The sequence below is a fragment of the Venustampulla echinocandica genome (genome assembly GCF_003357145.1).
Source record: "Venustampulla echinocandica strain BP 5553 chromosome Unknown scaffold_1, whole genome shotgun sequence".
NCBI classification, from domain to species: Eukaryota; Fungi; Ascomycota; class Leotiomycetes; order Helotiales; family Pleuroascaceae; genus Venustampulla; species Venustampulla echinocandica.
In genome coordinates, this window is record NW_022474206.1 from 3,956,750 (window position 1) to 3,970,087 (window position 13,338).

The 13,338-nt window shown below is 49.3% G+C and overlaps 4 protein-coding genes across 4 annotated transcripts; all 4 read right to left on the reverse strand.

The window, feature by feature from the left end:
* Positions 1–646: 646 nt before the first annotated feature.
* Positions 647–3,184, reverse strand: BP5553_03835 (Uncharacterized protein; the record flags this gene model as incomplete). Its single annotated transcript, XM_032012458.1, has 1 exon — positions 647–3,184. One exon carries the CDS (start codon positions 3,182–3,184, stop codon positions 647–649), a length of 2,538 nt encoding a protein of 845 aa, XP_031872151.1.
* Positions 3,185–4,475: 1,291 nt separating this feature from the next.
* On the reverse strand, positions 4,476–5,927 carry BP5553_03836 (putative Acetyl-CoA acyltransferase; the record flags this gene model as incomplete). The annotated part of the gene is made up of 4 exons (XM_032012459.1): positions 4,476–5,274; positions 5,352–5,713; positions 5,771–5,862; positions 5,918–5,927. 4 exons carry the CDS (start codon positions 5,925–5,927, stop codon positions 4,476–4,478), a joined length of 1,263 nt encoding a protein of 420 aa, XP_031872152.1.
* Positions 5,928–6,562: 635 nt separating this feature from the next.
* On the reverse strand, positions 6,563–8,401 carry BP5553_03837 (putative glycerol kinase (ATP:glycerol 3-phosphotransferase); the record flags this gene model as incomplete). Its single annotated transcript, XM_032012460.1, has 3 exons — positions 6,563–7,002; positions 7,057–8,051; positions 8,109–8,401. 3 exons carry the CDS (start codon positions 8,399–8,401, stop codon positions 6,563–6,565), a joined length of 1,728 nt encoding a protein of 575 aa, XP_031872153.1.
* A 3,683-nt stretch (positions 8,402–12,084) lies between these two features.
* On the reverse strand, positions 12,085–12,718 carry BP5553_03838 (uncharacterized protein; the record flags this gene model as incomplete). The annotated part of the gene is made up of 3 exons (XM_032012461.1): positions 12,085–12,119; positions 12,174–12,563; positions 12,625–12,718. The coding sequence occupies 3 exons, from the start codon at positions 12,716–12,718 to the stop codon at positions 12,085–12,087; spliced, it is 519 nt and encodes a 172-aa protein (XP_031872154.1).
* Positions 12,719–13,338: the final 620 nt, after the last annotated feature.

A 13,338-nucleotide genomic window follows, 5' to 3' on the forward strand; every position in this document is an offset into this window, starting at 1 on the left:
GGTGGCGTGAATGTGAGTTGTCAAATGCGTCAACCAAAAGCTGCGGAAGGCAAAACACGACGTCCCTCATTTGTTGTTTTGGGTCTCTGTGGACGTTACCAGCTAAGCGAGCCGATTAACGCTAGTGGGGGGGACTATCGCTCACCCCCTGAATTACCCCTCACAGCCCCCTAATAATACGGAGTTACGAACTTGATGAAGGACTCAAAAATTCACTTTTCCCAGTTTTCATGTTCAATATCGAGATCTACGTCTAGTGGGTAACAAAAGTAATACGGAAGTGAAGCCAACCAGGGTTTGAAGGCTTCTAGAGCTTCGCCACTTGATGTTTGCATTATAAGGTTACCCCTTTACATCTAATACAATGAAAATCGATTGCAACTCCCGCATAGTAATTCTACCACGCGCTTCCCGATAAAATCATGTTGAAGTAAGTGAGTAGACTATAAAACCCCAATACACCAGCAGTAATTCATTGCCATGAATATCTCCCCCAGTCATAATAGTCCCATACCAGTGATTTGCTGGGTGTATACCAACCCCCTCCCAGCCCAGCCTTACCAATCTCAATAAAATCAACTCGCAAACTCCAAATCAAAACAATGAAATCCCCCAAAGATAAAAACAAAGAACATACATGCGCCGCTTAAGGCTTCTTGTTCTTGGCTAATTTCTTCGCTGCCCTCGTTTCCTTCCTCGCAGCCCTGTTGGCTCTGCAACTACCGGCTTTCTTCTCTGCACATCTCACCTCCTGGCCCTTCTTCCTATCTTTCTTACACTTCCCATTTGCGCTTGCCATCTTTGATCTCTCTGCCCTCTGGTGTGCCGCCTCCATAGCAGCTTTCTCATATTTTTTATACTCGTCCTCGTTGCCTTGCATCTTGAGCCAAAGAAGCCTTGACTGGACCTGAGCTTTGAATAACCCCTCGCTTACCGGCTCTTGAAGGGTATCCTTCATTGTTTTCGTCAGCCTGGCTTCAGCCTCTGCAACTTGAATACTGATTTCCTTCGAAAAGATAGCGCTCCGTTTGGCAACTTCAAGAGACATGGCTTTGCCTAGGTCGGTGATGCTTTCAGTAGCTGAAGTTATTTGTTCAATGGCAACTTTCCTAGCATCTTCCATTCGATTCAGTGTAGATTGCGATTGAATTCGCGCATTCTCGAGGACCTTTTCAGTTGTGGACCGTATCTCCGAAATGGAGGGCGGATGCATGAATTCGTCCGAGAACCAGGAAGGCATATTGTCTATGAAGGGTTGCCATAGTTTAGAGGAGGGCGTGCCAAAATCTAGTTGGAATGTTTCATTGACTCTCGGCTTCTTGGTGGTAATAATAGAAACATTCATCACCCCGTAGGCCTCCTTCTTAGACAGAAGTAGCACAATACCGTCATCAGAGCTGTAGGCACGCTCAGTGTCAACGATTTCATTACCTCTTGTGATATTAACAGACATAGCTTCCTTGATTAACCAGCTTAGTTTCGTAGCGGAGGGGATGCGGATAAGTATCTCTCTATCTCCAAGAACTTGGGCAGAGCAGACGGACTTGTTAGTAGACTTGGGTTGATCCTGAAATTTCTGAGATGCTTTTGCAACTTCCATCGAAGAAAAAACAGAGAGACTATTGGGCGCTGATGAATGTGCTTGGGTGACGGTCACTGTACGTGTAGCAGTGCTGACGGGGACTGAACTGGCCGACGTGATACTCTGCACAAGTGCAGGCTCGGTGAGGGGCTTGGTGGAAGAAATAGGAATGGTTGACATGGTCTTACTGTTGATTGAGATGGCAGGCTTGCTCGAGAACCGGTAGCTTGGAACGCCTGTCAAGACTGCAGCAAAAACACTCAGAAGCAGCAGTCCAACCGGCATAAGCGCTCGCCATTCAGCACCATTTCGATGGCGAATAAAACTGACACTATCGCTGATGCTGAAGGATGTCTTCTCAAGGTCGGGTTGGTCAACGGGCTCAGTCTGTTTCTTTGTAGGAGAAACTGTAACTTGAGACTCTTCCAGAGGCTCGTGTAGTCCAGTGAGGTATGCAAGATTTCTGTTCATCTGCCTCGCATCGATATTCAAGAACGAAGCGAGGTCGATAGGAAGCCGTTGATGGATGACATTTCCTCTGCCACTCGTATCTCGTGACTCCAAGCACATATGGATAGAATGTTGGTCCAGCGACATACATTGGGCCCGCTTGAACAACTGCTTGTGTGATATGACAACAGAAGGGATAAAGTGGCGGCTCATGAACTTTCTTGCTACTAATCTCGTCCGAGTGGCGTCAACGCCGTCGCTATCCGAGCAGTAGAAGACCGCAATGTGAGGTAATTCCCAGTGTGGCTCAACAGTAAATCCTTGACCCTCAGGAACAGAGTGATAAGAGAAGTTGTCCTCTAACGTCAGTTTGATGACATCAGGCTTCTCGGGAGAATCCTCGAATTTCAACGTCTGGGCAGAAACACAATCCTCGACCTTGATTTGATATCCGGATGAGTGCATTAGTTCGATCTCCGGGGTACGCTCAGAGCCAAAAGCAGAGACAGGAACAACATTGTACAGTTGAGAGGCTGAATAACGAAGGTGCTGTGCACGCTTATCACCCTCTGTAGAAGCCGTAACTGAGCTCGCTAGCTTGTGGATGATATCTTGCTTAGCTGAGTGACTGCCAACGTAGAGTATTCGAAGAGGATCCCGTGTGAAAAGTCCCTGCTTGGTCATAGTTTGGCGGATCGTTACGACTAAACGTTTCGGCGGGTTCTCGAGCTTCATGTCTGCCGCTATTCTAGTTGTCTTTGCCTCGTTGAAGTCGGCAACAGTGTGTTTGACCGAAACATTCTCAGCGCCGAGGCTGAACGGCTCCTCGAACTCGATAGACTGTACTAGAGGCCGCTCGCTTTCCTCGATGAAGGCAGCAGCGCTGCGTCCTATTGTGGGAGTATCGAAAGCTTGCTCGACAGCCTGGTCGAAGCTTGGAAAGTCTGGAATAGGTGCATCTGATGTTTCATCGTCCCCACTCTCCTCTCCGCTGCGCTCTGTGTCCGCAAGACTAGCAACATCGTCTGGACGAGCGAAGTCTGTGGAGGCAATAGATTCTGTGGCATTATCATCGCGGCTCTCGGTGTCCGTGTCGATAAACTCGTAGGCAGATTCACCCAGGGTGCTGCCGTCTTCGCTGCGAGCAGACATATTGGCTGCTGTGATACTGTCGACCCAAGTCGATACTCGGTGGTCTGTGGCGGGTGTAGGGAAACGCAGCACCGTCGAGTGGGACGTAGCTCGAGGCCCTGGAGTACTTCTTTGGTTTGGGTTTGTGGAGGTTGGAAGGGAAAGCTCGCTGGGCGTTTCCATAGTCGGGTTAGCCTTGCGGGATCATGTCATATCATGAAAGGACGATGGCGGTCGACGGGGCAAGATGAGCAGGCTGATGCAGACTAGATAAAGGTGGACTCGCACTGGAACTTGAACGAGCTTGAACTTCAGAACTTTGAGGAAAGATGAGATGGCCTACTGTGTGAACTCGCTATGCTCTTGGGTGCCTATGCCTATGCCTATGAGCAGCCAACAAGGTTCGCAAACGATTCGTTTCGTCCTGGGCTTTTGCCTTGCGTGTAGCGCTGCCTTGTTGGCACGTCCCCACGTAATCGACTACGGAGTAGGACCCGCTGCGACTGGGGGCGGCTGGACTTTTCCGGCGCGATAACAAAGGCGACGCGGTGGTAGAGTGATGATCTTACTTTTGAGGAAATAGAAGCCGGAACACGATGGGACTTGTAAGTGATCGATACGCAGATGGTAGATGGGAGACGGAGGGATGAGGGATGAGGGTATTCGTATCCTCAAGGTGTCCAGGGAGTCGTCGTGGAGGAGTGGAGAGTCGAACAGTGGAGGGGTTGCTGCAGCGGCGCTAGTGCCCAGCTAGGCGATAAGGGGCTCCGATAACACAGAAGAGTCACATTGTTGCACTTACGGAGAAGTTACCTACAGTTACGGTTCGAGTTACCGCTGCATTTACAGCTGCATTTGCATTTGCAGTGGCCTTCTAGAAGTCTTTAATATTGGTGCAACCACCCTTCATGCTCCTCGAATATGGATAATTCTATATATATCTTCGATACTCACTCACGCTCCCTCGGAACTCCCGCAACTAGATCTGCCTATACACTCCGCCAAGCCTGCCTACCCAGCTGAATAGAGTACCTATACGCAGCCCTCCCCGCAGGCTAAAATATGAGCGAGAGCGCAACGGATCCACGTAAAAGGAGTTCAAATGCCTTGGGCTTACTCCTGACGGGCGATCACGGGACGGATTGCGATGACGTCTTCAGACCACTTTATGAAATGAATGATATTTCCGCCCAATCCAGTCTCTGCGGATAGTCTATAGCCATACTTCGTGCTAGGTATACTTATACATCATATATCAAATCATCACAAATGCCCCGCATTCAAGTTCAAGCTTCGTCAACCCGTTTTGCCCCTATTCCGCCACCCACACGGCAGCCATGCCCATTCCTGTCCCTACGCACATGCTCGTCACGCCGACCTTCTCCCCTCTTCTCCTTAACTCGTACAATAGTGTGCTGACCTGTCGAGCGCCCGTGCATCCCAAAGGATGTCCAAAGGCAATCGCTCCACCCTTGGGGTTGATCTTCTTAGGATCCAGGCCCAGCTCGTTCGCGCACCAGACACACTGGCTGGCAAACGCCTCGTTGATCTCGAAAATATCCACATCATCCTTGTTGATGCCTGTCTTCTCAAACACCTTGGGGATTGCTGCCCAAGGTCCAACACCCATAAGCAGAGGAGCAACGCCAGCCACGGATGCGGCAACGTATTTACCCAGGATCTGCTGGCCTAGCTTCTCAGCTGTAGAGCGCTTCATGAGAAGCACGGCTGCTGCGCCGTCGGAAATTTGGCTTGCGTTACCAGCGTGGATAGAGCCGTCTTTGGCAAATGCCGGCTTGATCTTGCCGAGACTTTCAGCAGTGATGCCTGGTCGAACGCCATCATCTTTGGCAACTGTGATCTCCTTAACATCGCCAGTCTTAGGGTCTTCCCACTTGACCTTCAGAGGCGCAATTTCCTCATCGAAGAGTCCCGCCTCTTGTGCCTTGAGCGCTTTTTGATACGAGGAGGCAGCGAATGCATCCTGCAATGAACGAGGGACATTTCTATCCTTGGCCATCTGCTCGGAAAGGACACCCATAGAGACCTTGCAGTTGGCAGATTCGGGGTGTGATTCGAGGAGTTCGGAGAATTCTGTGACAGCACCAGGCCTAGAGTATCATGTTAGCTTCTCTGTAGCCTTTCGTCGATGCGGGTTGCGTTGCGCAAAGTTAGGATCAATACATACCCGTATTGCAAGCTCATACTCTCAACACCAGCTCCAATACCAACCTCGATCATGCCGCTGCTAATCGCATTGGCGATATCCACGCAAGCTTGCAGACCTGACGAGCACTGTCTGTTCAAACTCCTCACAGCAGCCGTAACTGGGAGCCCAGCGGCAAGAGCAGCAGCACGGAACTCAGTTGCGCCACCTCCTGGTGGCAAGACCGAGCCCACAGCAATATCTTCCACCAACGCAGGATCAATCTTGGATCTCTCGAGAAGGGATTTGAAAGCTCCGACAAGCAGGTCTGCGGCCGGGGTATCTTTGAATCCGCCTTTCCCTCCCTTTGTCAACGCAGTTCGCAGGCATGCTGTGACGACGATCTATAATGTAGCAGTTAGCACGCCTCGGTGAAGAGAAATCGTGATTGGGGAGCGTACGTCGTCTGGGTTCTTCTGCAGAAGCTTCGCCCTACCAGCGCTGCCGCTCTTGGAGGCACCCATGTGGCCAGAGACCTGTGTAAGACGTTGTGCTGTTTCGTCCAATGTCAGAATATCATCCACCAAAGGCTTCTAAGAGTATCTCACCTGCAGACATGGTTGAAGAAGTATAATAGATGGTATTAGATTTGTAGAAGAGAGGAGTGTCTGATTTTGATTTGAGAGGGTGAGGACGGGTTTTGAGAAGGAGAAGTGTCCGGATTTTGACCGAGATGGTTGCGTTGCTTTTGAAGCTTGAGGAAGCCGAGGCATCCTGTTGCTGCGTGCTGATTGGTGTGGCTGGCTTAGTAACCGGCCTGGTCGCCTTCACATGGGAATCCGGGGAACACCCAGGGCGGCGGCCAAGAACACGGAAACGTCATGTGCGCAGGGGAATAGCAGTAATAATCTCATCCAAAGGTCCATGGCTTTCATGTGCAATTCCAGAAGTTCGTCGGTTTCAGAAAAACTCGGCGGAAAGTTGTTAGAAGTGCCTTGTGCTGTACAAATTATACATTTGTCAATCCAAGTAAGCCGCGGTCATTTGTTCATTAAGACGATCAGGACGTAAATTGCCAAATATAGTCTAAGTCAAATATTATCTGTACATCGTATGACCATTAGTCGAGACAGTCGCCGCCTGCCAATCATAACTAATAATGCTCAACGCTCAATGCCAAACAAACCGCTAACCCCATCATTAACTCAATATCCCGGCTCCTCGCTTCAAATGAATGTCGTGTTGTGTCCCATCTACTTCTCCGACTCCTCGGTATCCGGGGTGTCTGGAAGGTCCCAGCCTCTGCTCATCTGCACGGCCTGCTCCCATTTCGTAAACATCTTCTTGCTCTTCTTCTTATCTAACTTGGGTGAGAAAATCGTCCTGTCTAGCTTATTTATGTCCTTTAATTCGTCAAATTCTTTCCAAACTTCGACGGCAAACCCAGCAGCGATGGCTGCACCGAGTGCGGTGGTCTCTCGCATGACCGGCCGGTCGACAGTAATTTGGATAATATCCGCTTGAGTTTGCATAGTCAAGTCAGAATTAGACATGCCGCCGTCCACTGCTAGATTCTCAAGTTTATGTCCCGAGTCCTTCTCCATTGCATCTAAGATAGCTTTGGTTTGGAAACAGGTCGCCTCTAGAGTGGCACGGGCGATATGGCCGCGCTGCGTATGTGCGGTGATTCCAACTGTATCGTCACATGTTAGATAAGGATACATACGTATTGGGGAGTAGAACTTACATAGTGTTCCCTTTGCATCATCAATCCAGTAAGGTGCAAACAAACCACTGAACGCAGTCACAAAAACCACACCACCATTGTCGTCGACCGTCCCGGCCAGCTCCGTAACTTCAGCTGATAGCTCAGCGAATTTCATATTCTTCGTCAAAAACTTGACACCGGATCCGGCAACTGCGATACTGCCTTCGAGGGCATATATTGGCTTTCGCCCAGCCCCAAAGTCGTAGGCCACAGTTGCCAGAAGGCCATATTTCGAGATAACGGGCTTTTCACCAACGTTATAAAGTAAGAAGCATCCAGTCCCATATGTGTTTTTGGCTTCTCCAGGGGCAAACCCGCATTGGCCGACAAGGGCTGCGGATTGATCACCTAGGCAGCCGGCAATCTTGAAACCTTTGAGGGGTCCATATGCGAGAGAACCGAATGCCTCTTTGTCGGAAGAAGGGATGATTTTGGGGAGCTTGATCTTATTTTTGTCGAGCTCAAAAAATCCCAGGAGCTTGTCGTCGTATTGCAAGGTATGGATATTCATGAGCATTGTACGCGAAGCATTCGTCGTATCTGTGACATGTACGCCGCGCTCTGGCCCGCCGTTCAGCTTGTATATTAACCAACTGTCGACGGTGCCAAATGACAGCCTGCCCTCATCGTATGCGTTCTTGATGGCTTCCACATTTCGGTAAAGCCAGAGGAACTTTACGCTGGAGGGGTACGTTGACAGCGGCAGCCCACAGAGATCTTTCAACTCGTCTGCGCCTGGACGTTGCTTGAGTTCCCTGACAATGGCAGTTGTCCGAGTGTCAGGCCAAACAACGGCATTATACAGAGGTTCACCTGTATTTGTGTCCCAACAAATGGTTGTTTCCCTCTGATTGGTGATCCCAATGGCCTTGATTTGGTCTTTGGAATGGCCATCTTTGAGGAAGGCCTCTGTAGCTTTCTCGATACACTCGTCCACAGACGAGAGCAATTCGAGAGGGTCGTGCTCCTGCCAACTATAGGGGGGATAATTAGCACCCAATGAGCCATGAAGAATGTAGAAGTAGACCTACCCAGATTGGGGGTACTTGTTCTCGAATTCGATCTGATGACTGGCAACGGGAATGCCTTGGCGATCAAAAATCAAGAACCTGGAAGAAGTCGTCCCTTGGTCTATGCTTCCAATGAACCATTCCTTCTCCTTCACTTCTTCCGTCTCGGATATGCCTGGCGGCAGCTCACGGCGACCACCTGTGGAGGCGGGGGTCTCGATGTTCTCAATATGGCTAACGATGGTGCCAGTTTCCGATAGTTTCATTACATCGTGGATAGGAAGCTGAGCTTCCAGAAGGGGCATTAAAGACATTGAGAATCGCTTGTTTGGGGTTGTTCTTGGAAAGGGGAGAATGCTGGGGGGGGGGTGCGGGGGGGGGGCCTGGAACCCATTTGTCGGAAAATATTTGGGGGTGCCCCGGGGGGTGGGGGATGCTGGGAGGTGTGTTGCCCTGGCGGTTGCCCTCGCCACTCGCCACGTCCAATTCAGGATTGACCTTGGGATTGTTGGCTGGAAGGGGCACGAATACACTCGCACCGTCTATATAAATGGGATGAAGAGGGCAAGCGGAGGAGCGCGAGCGCGAGGAGGACGAGTATATGAGATGAGTGAAAGGGGAGGAGGGCGACACCGGGCGAGGGGTGCGGGTTGTGTAGCATAGTGAACTAACTACCTAGGCAATGCACGACGACACTACGAGTACAGTGCTTGGTGCTGATTGCAAACCTGAACGAGGCACACGCAAGTGCTCGTACCCCACACTTGCCGAGGGCGGCAGTGCAGTGTGGGGGTGGACTGCTGGAACTGCTGACTTGGGCGCATCTGGGTGCTTGAGGCCTAGACGTTCTCAGTGGAGGGGAGATGTTTCTCCGCCAATAGCTGTAACAGGGCATCATAATCTGGCCCACAGGCCCTGTACCGGCTTACTGAAGTAACTGAACGCCCAACGCACGCCTACTCGTAGCCGATAGCCTCCAGTAGCCTCCCGTAGCTCGGAATCCCAAGATCGTCGCCCCCCCCCAGCCGCCCGGGAACATGCTGGCGCCGCTGAAGCTCGCTCACGCGCATCGATACCTTAAAATGACCGTGCTCTCTATGCTATCATAAGGTACCTACTGTATCTTATGGTAGCACTTGAGTAATGCTAAGGCTATCGACATCCTCCTCCAACCCAGAAACAGGAAATACAACCAAGAATTGTGGCGCAACCACCCCCCCCCCCCCAAGGCGCCACTGGTGGGCGCCAGCTGCACCCTTTTTGCATCCAAACCAACAGGTTCCTGCAGCCACTCAACTCGAGTACCTGACTAAGGATCCTCAGCAGCCTGGGGCCCAGAGCAAGCTGTGGCAACCGCCCGGATGCCCCAAGTGGGCCATTGAAAGCACCACACTGTTCTGCTGAATATTTATCTTTATCTTTCATGTACACATGATGGGAATTGTGGCCCCTAGTGTGAGCAATGAGGATTTATGGCCACCTGGCCCCCACTCTCAGCATCCACTTAGCACCAGCACGTCCCGTTTGCTGATCCCCGTTTTTAGCGTGCCAATTCCTCTACTCTAGTCTTGCCTTTAGCCCAGTCCTAGTCTAAATCGGCCTCATCCTTTGGCACGGCAAGCCGGCTCCTCCCCTCCCCTCCTAAACACAATCGCAGATTCTCACGATACTTCTTTTCTTTACTTTTTTCCGTCTTGATTTTCAGTCAAGTCCGAGCATAAGTCGCTTATGCATTACCTCTCTCTCGATTCTCCTACTGGCCGTTCGTCTCTTTCTCGTTATCTCCACCCACTCGGCCCACTCACACTCGCTGTCCCCGATTCATACCCCTCGGCCTGTGGCCTTTCCTCTCTGCTTCTCATACACCATTGGTCCCAGCACCGTTCCGGGAATGTAGGATCATCATCGTTTATAATTCGAGGCCGAAATTTTCCCGTTACTGGGCTCTTCACCCAGCCCTCGGGAGGATTAGGTCCTCTTTTGACTTCTCCAAACCCATCGACCCAGCGATGGTTTCTATTCTTCTTCTCTTAGTGTTTGCTAGATAAGTGCCGTCGGGCCGTTCCCTTTTGAGGTTAAGGGGTGGCGTAAGTTTCGAAGTTGGAACTTCGTCTTTTCGGTGATGATTGGTGGGCGTTGCCTCGCGCTTCAATATAATGCCTTGTGCCCCCCCTGCCATCAATGTCAGAGTGTTTCTAGTTAGCCCGCTTTGGGCTATGCTTACCTCACCCCGAGTGCGAACCTGTCGTTGTGAGTCGTTTCGCACCTCATGTCCTTGGGTGTGGATGATGCCTCTCACCTCCAGGGCGGAGGATTGTTGTAAAATGGAAACTTGGGAGGGAATCGTTCGGTAGTCGCTTCATGCCACCGGCTTTATCGTTCTAGGTTCTATAAATCGCCATTTTCTTCTTTGGCTCCTATAACAAACATCAGGTTGATAGTAAATCCGAGTAGGCGATGAACGCTTACTTGCAACATGCTACAAGGGTAACTTGACTTGCTAAGTGTCGTTGGTATATTTGTGTGATTGTATTTACAGTAGCAAAGTTAGATCAGTGACAATATTGTCACTGTAAGACCCTGAGAGTTTGGGCGGTGTCGGTACTATCAATTAGGTTGGTATTGTCAGTACGCTTGGTAATGTTAGAGACGTTGGTATTGTCGGCAAGACAGTTACGAGGTTAGTAGACATGTTCCCTTTGCTAGCAATTAGATACATACTTGCTATTTCATCGAACTCTGCTGGGGCCATGCCCCCGTATAGCATCAATTTTGGCATCGTTGATGTACCCTGCGATAACTGCCAGAAGTGAAGCCAGAATGATAATAAATAAGGAAAGAGTCCATAGGCAAAATCATCCAAAAAGTCACAAAATTGAAGTGAATAGCCACTGGGTAACATCTTCATCGTTTTACCTCGCCTACTACTCTTCGGCATTTATTCGCTGTAGTAACGTAGCTGTTTGGGTCGCTCTTGCATTACTGTAACCTTTTGCTGCACATCGCAAAAACATGGCATTCTTCGCTTGCAGGATGGGAATTCTCCACAATCCCATCACCAACATAATCGAAATACATAATCGAAACACGACAGGTACCAAAGTACCACTTTGACTTATTGCATTGTCCTTTGTCGTCGTGATGGTTGCATTAGGTCTCCAGGATGTTCTTGGGGTATCATAGATAATATATCATTGGTCGCCATGTTGACCCACTGCTAAACCGGTAGGATCGAGAATTTAGCGGGCAGTGGATATCGTGGGTTCGAGGGAGATGTCGGTGATAATACTCGGGTGCAATATAGTTCCCCATTTTATTGATATATTATATTAGACGGATTTAAGAAGTCAAAACCCATCTGGAAGCCGATCGTTGGGCATACTAACAATTTATATACCTAAGCCGGAGTGGGCATAGTGTATTAATGATCCCCTCGTAGTAATATCTAGAGGGAATTATTGAGAAAATATAACCAGGGCAGTACCTTTAATAGTACAAGCGGAGTAGCAGAGAAGCGTTATCATTACTAGGACGAATATTTCCAGGGGATGGGTCAATACGACAAGATTCCAATCGTCCTGTCGCCCACTAATCCCCCAAAATCTTGCAAATATCCCTTCCACACCCCAAATTCAACCCCACATAACGGTAACTTACAGAATATTATGCAAAACTTTTATCTATCCCACACTTATGGCTTTAGCAATCGAATTAACCAGTCCGCTTCGAAAGTCACTTGCGAGGTACCCCTCGTAAGGATCAACGTCAGCAAAGCTATTGTACAGTCTTAAGATATCCTCAGCCTCATACTGACAAGGTGAAGTTTGGGAAATATGTCTTGTGTATGCTGGTCTATTGGTGCCTTCCCAAGTGGTAAAAGTGATGGCTACCTCAACCACAAAGGTGAACAAAAGGACGGTGGAAATTATCATGGCGGATAAGTTGATATTGTCGAGCACTGATTCCCAATTTGACCGGTGGCACTACCGGGATACTTTTATTTGTTGACTTGGGGATTCGAAGAAAATTCAGCTTCATTCAGTTAGCAGGGGTGACCCCTTTGGGAAGTGAAGTTGATATACTGACTTTGAAGATGAGTGAATCCAACTTCTTCTTGTCCAACCGCCAACTTCTTCTGCATCTTTTCCTTCCTCGACTGCACTCCAACATGATTCCCAAAACTTCCATTCTCAATTGCCGAATAGCCATGGGTTTCTGGGGTTTGGCACTCAAGGTCAACATAAGGTACGTCTGACGAACTATTAACTTCTTGCTGGCCGAGTTGGTCAGCTTCAGAATAGTGCGGCCGAAAGATCTGCTCCCACAGCAGTTTCCCGGCTTCATCCAAAAGTGAAACATCACTGGTTTCTTCCGATGTTTTCAAGAGGTAGTAGATTCTTCGGCCATTCGCGGAGGTATCCCAGAGATCCTTTTCCTTCCCCAAGGGAAGTTCTTCTATTGCTCGAAGCTCATTGACTATATGGTTGTCAGCAGATATGATATGACGGATCGCTTTGAGCTGGATGATAAAACCTACTGTTAGGTTCACGGCCATATCTTTCAAAGATCTGGTTGAGACGGTAGCTGGCGGTGATATATACACCTCTCTCTGCATTAGCTTTATCAGCCATTGCCTCGATATCACAGCAACAGCAACATCTACGTCTTGTGCAAGTTTGCTGCAAAGGTTAGTACGTCAAGCAGTGTGGGAGGAAACAAGCGCAAATGCTCCGAGGGCGGTGACAAGGCTAAAGCTCGGTCGCGTGGGAGCCCAACCTCACGTCGGGGTGGTATATAAACCAAAATAAGCAAAATGCTGTTAAGATCAAGCGACTCTAGGGTTGCAGCCACAACGGAGGTCCAGTCCTCCCAGCGTAGCTAAGAGACTTGGTCCACTAGGCCGCCTATCTGCGTGGGAATTCAACATTCCTATAGGTACCCTAGGACCACCCATTTTTTTGCATTTTTTTTCTATGTTTATATTCACTCTTTGATGCTTAATGTTTTTATCTTTGCAGTCACTTTTGTTTTGTTTTTTGGTGTTGGTGTCCCCCCTTTCGTTTGTAAACAACGACAACCTCGTAAACGAGTCGCGTCGACGCGAACAGCGCCATCCCTCGCCCACTGCAAAACATTGCCTTGGAATAACAGTAGAATATCTTATTAAATGGAATAGGGGCATTTACAATTGCAAGAATAAGAGGCCTAAATGTGTAGTGCTACATTATAATTATTTCCCCCCTACCTTGAC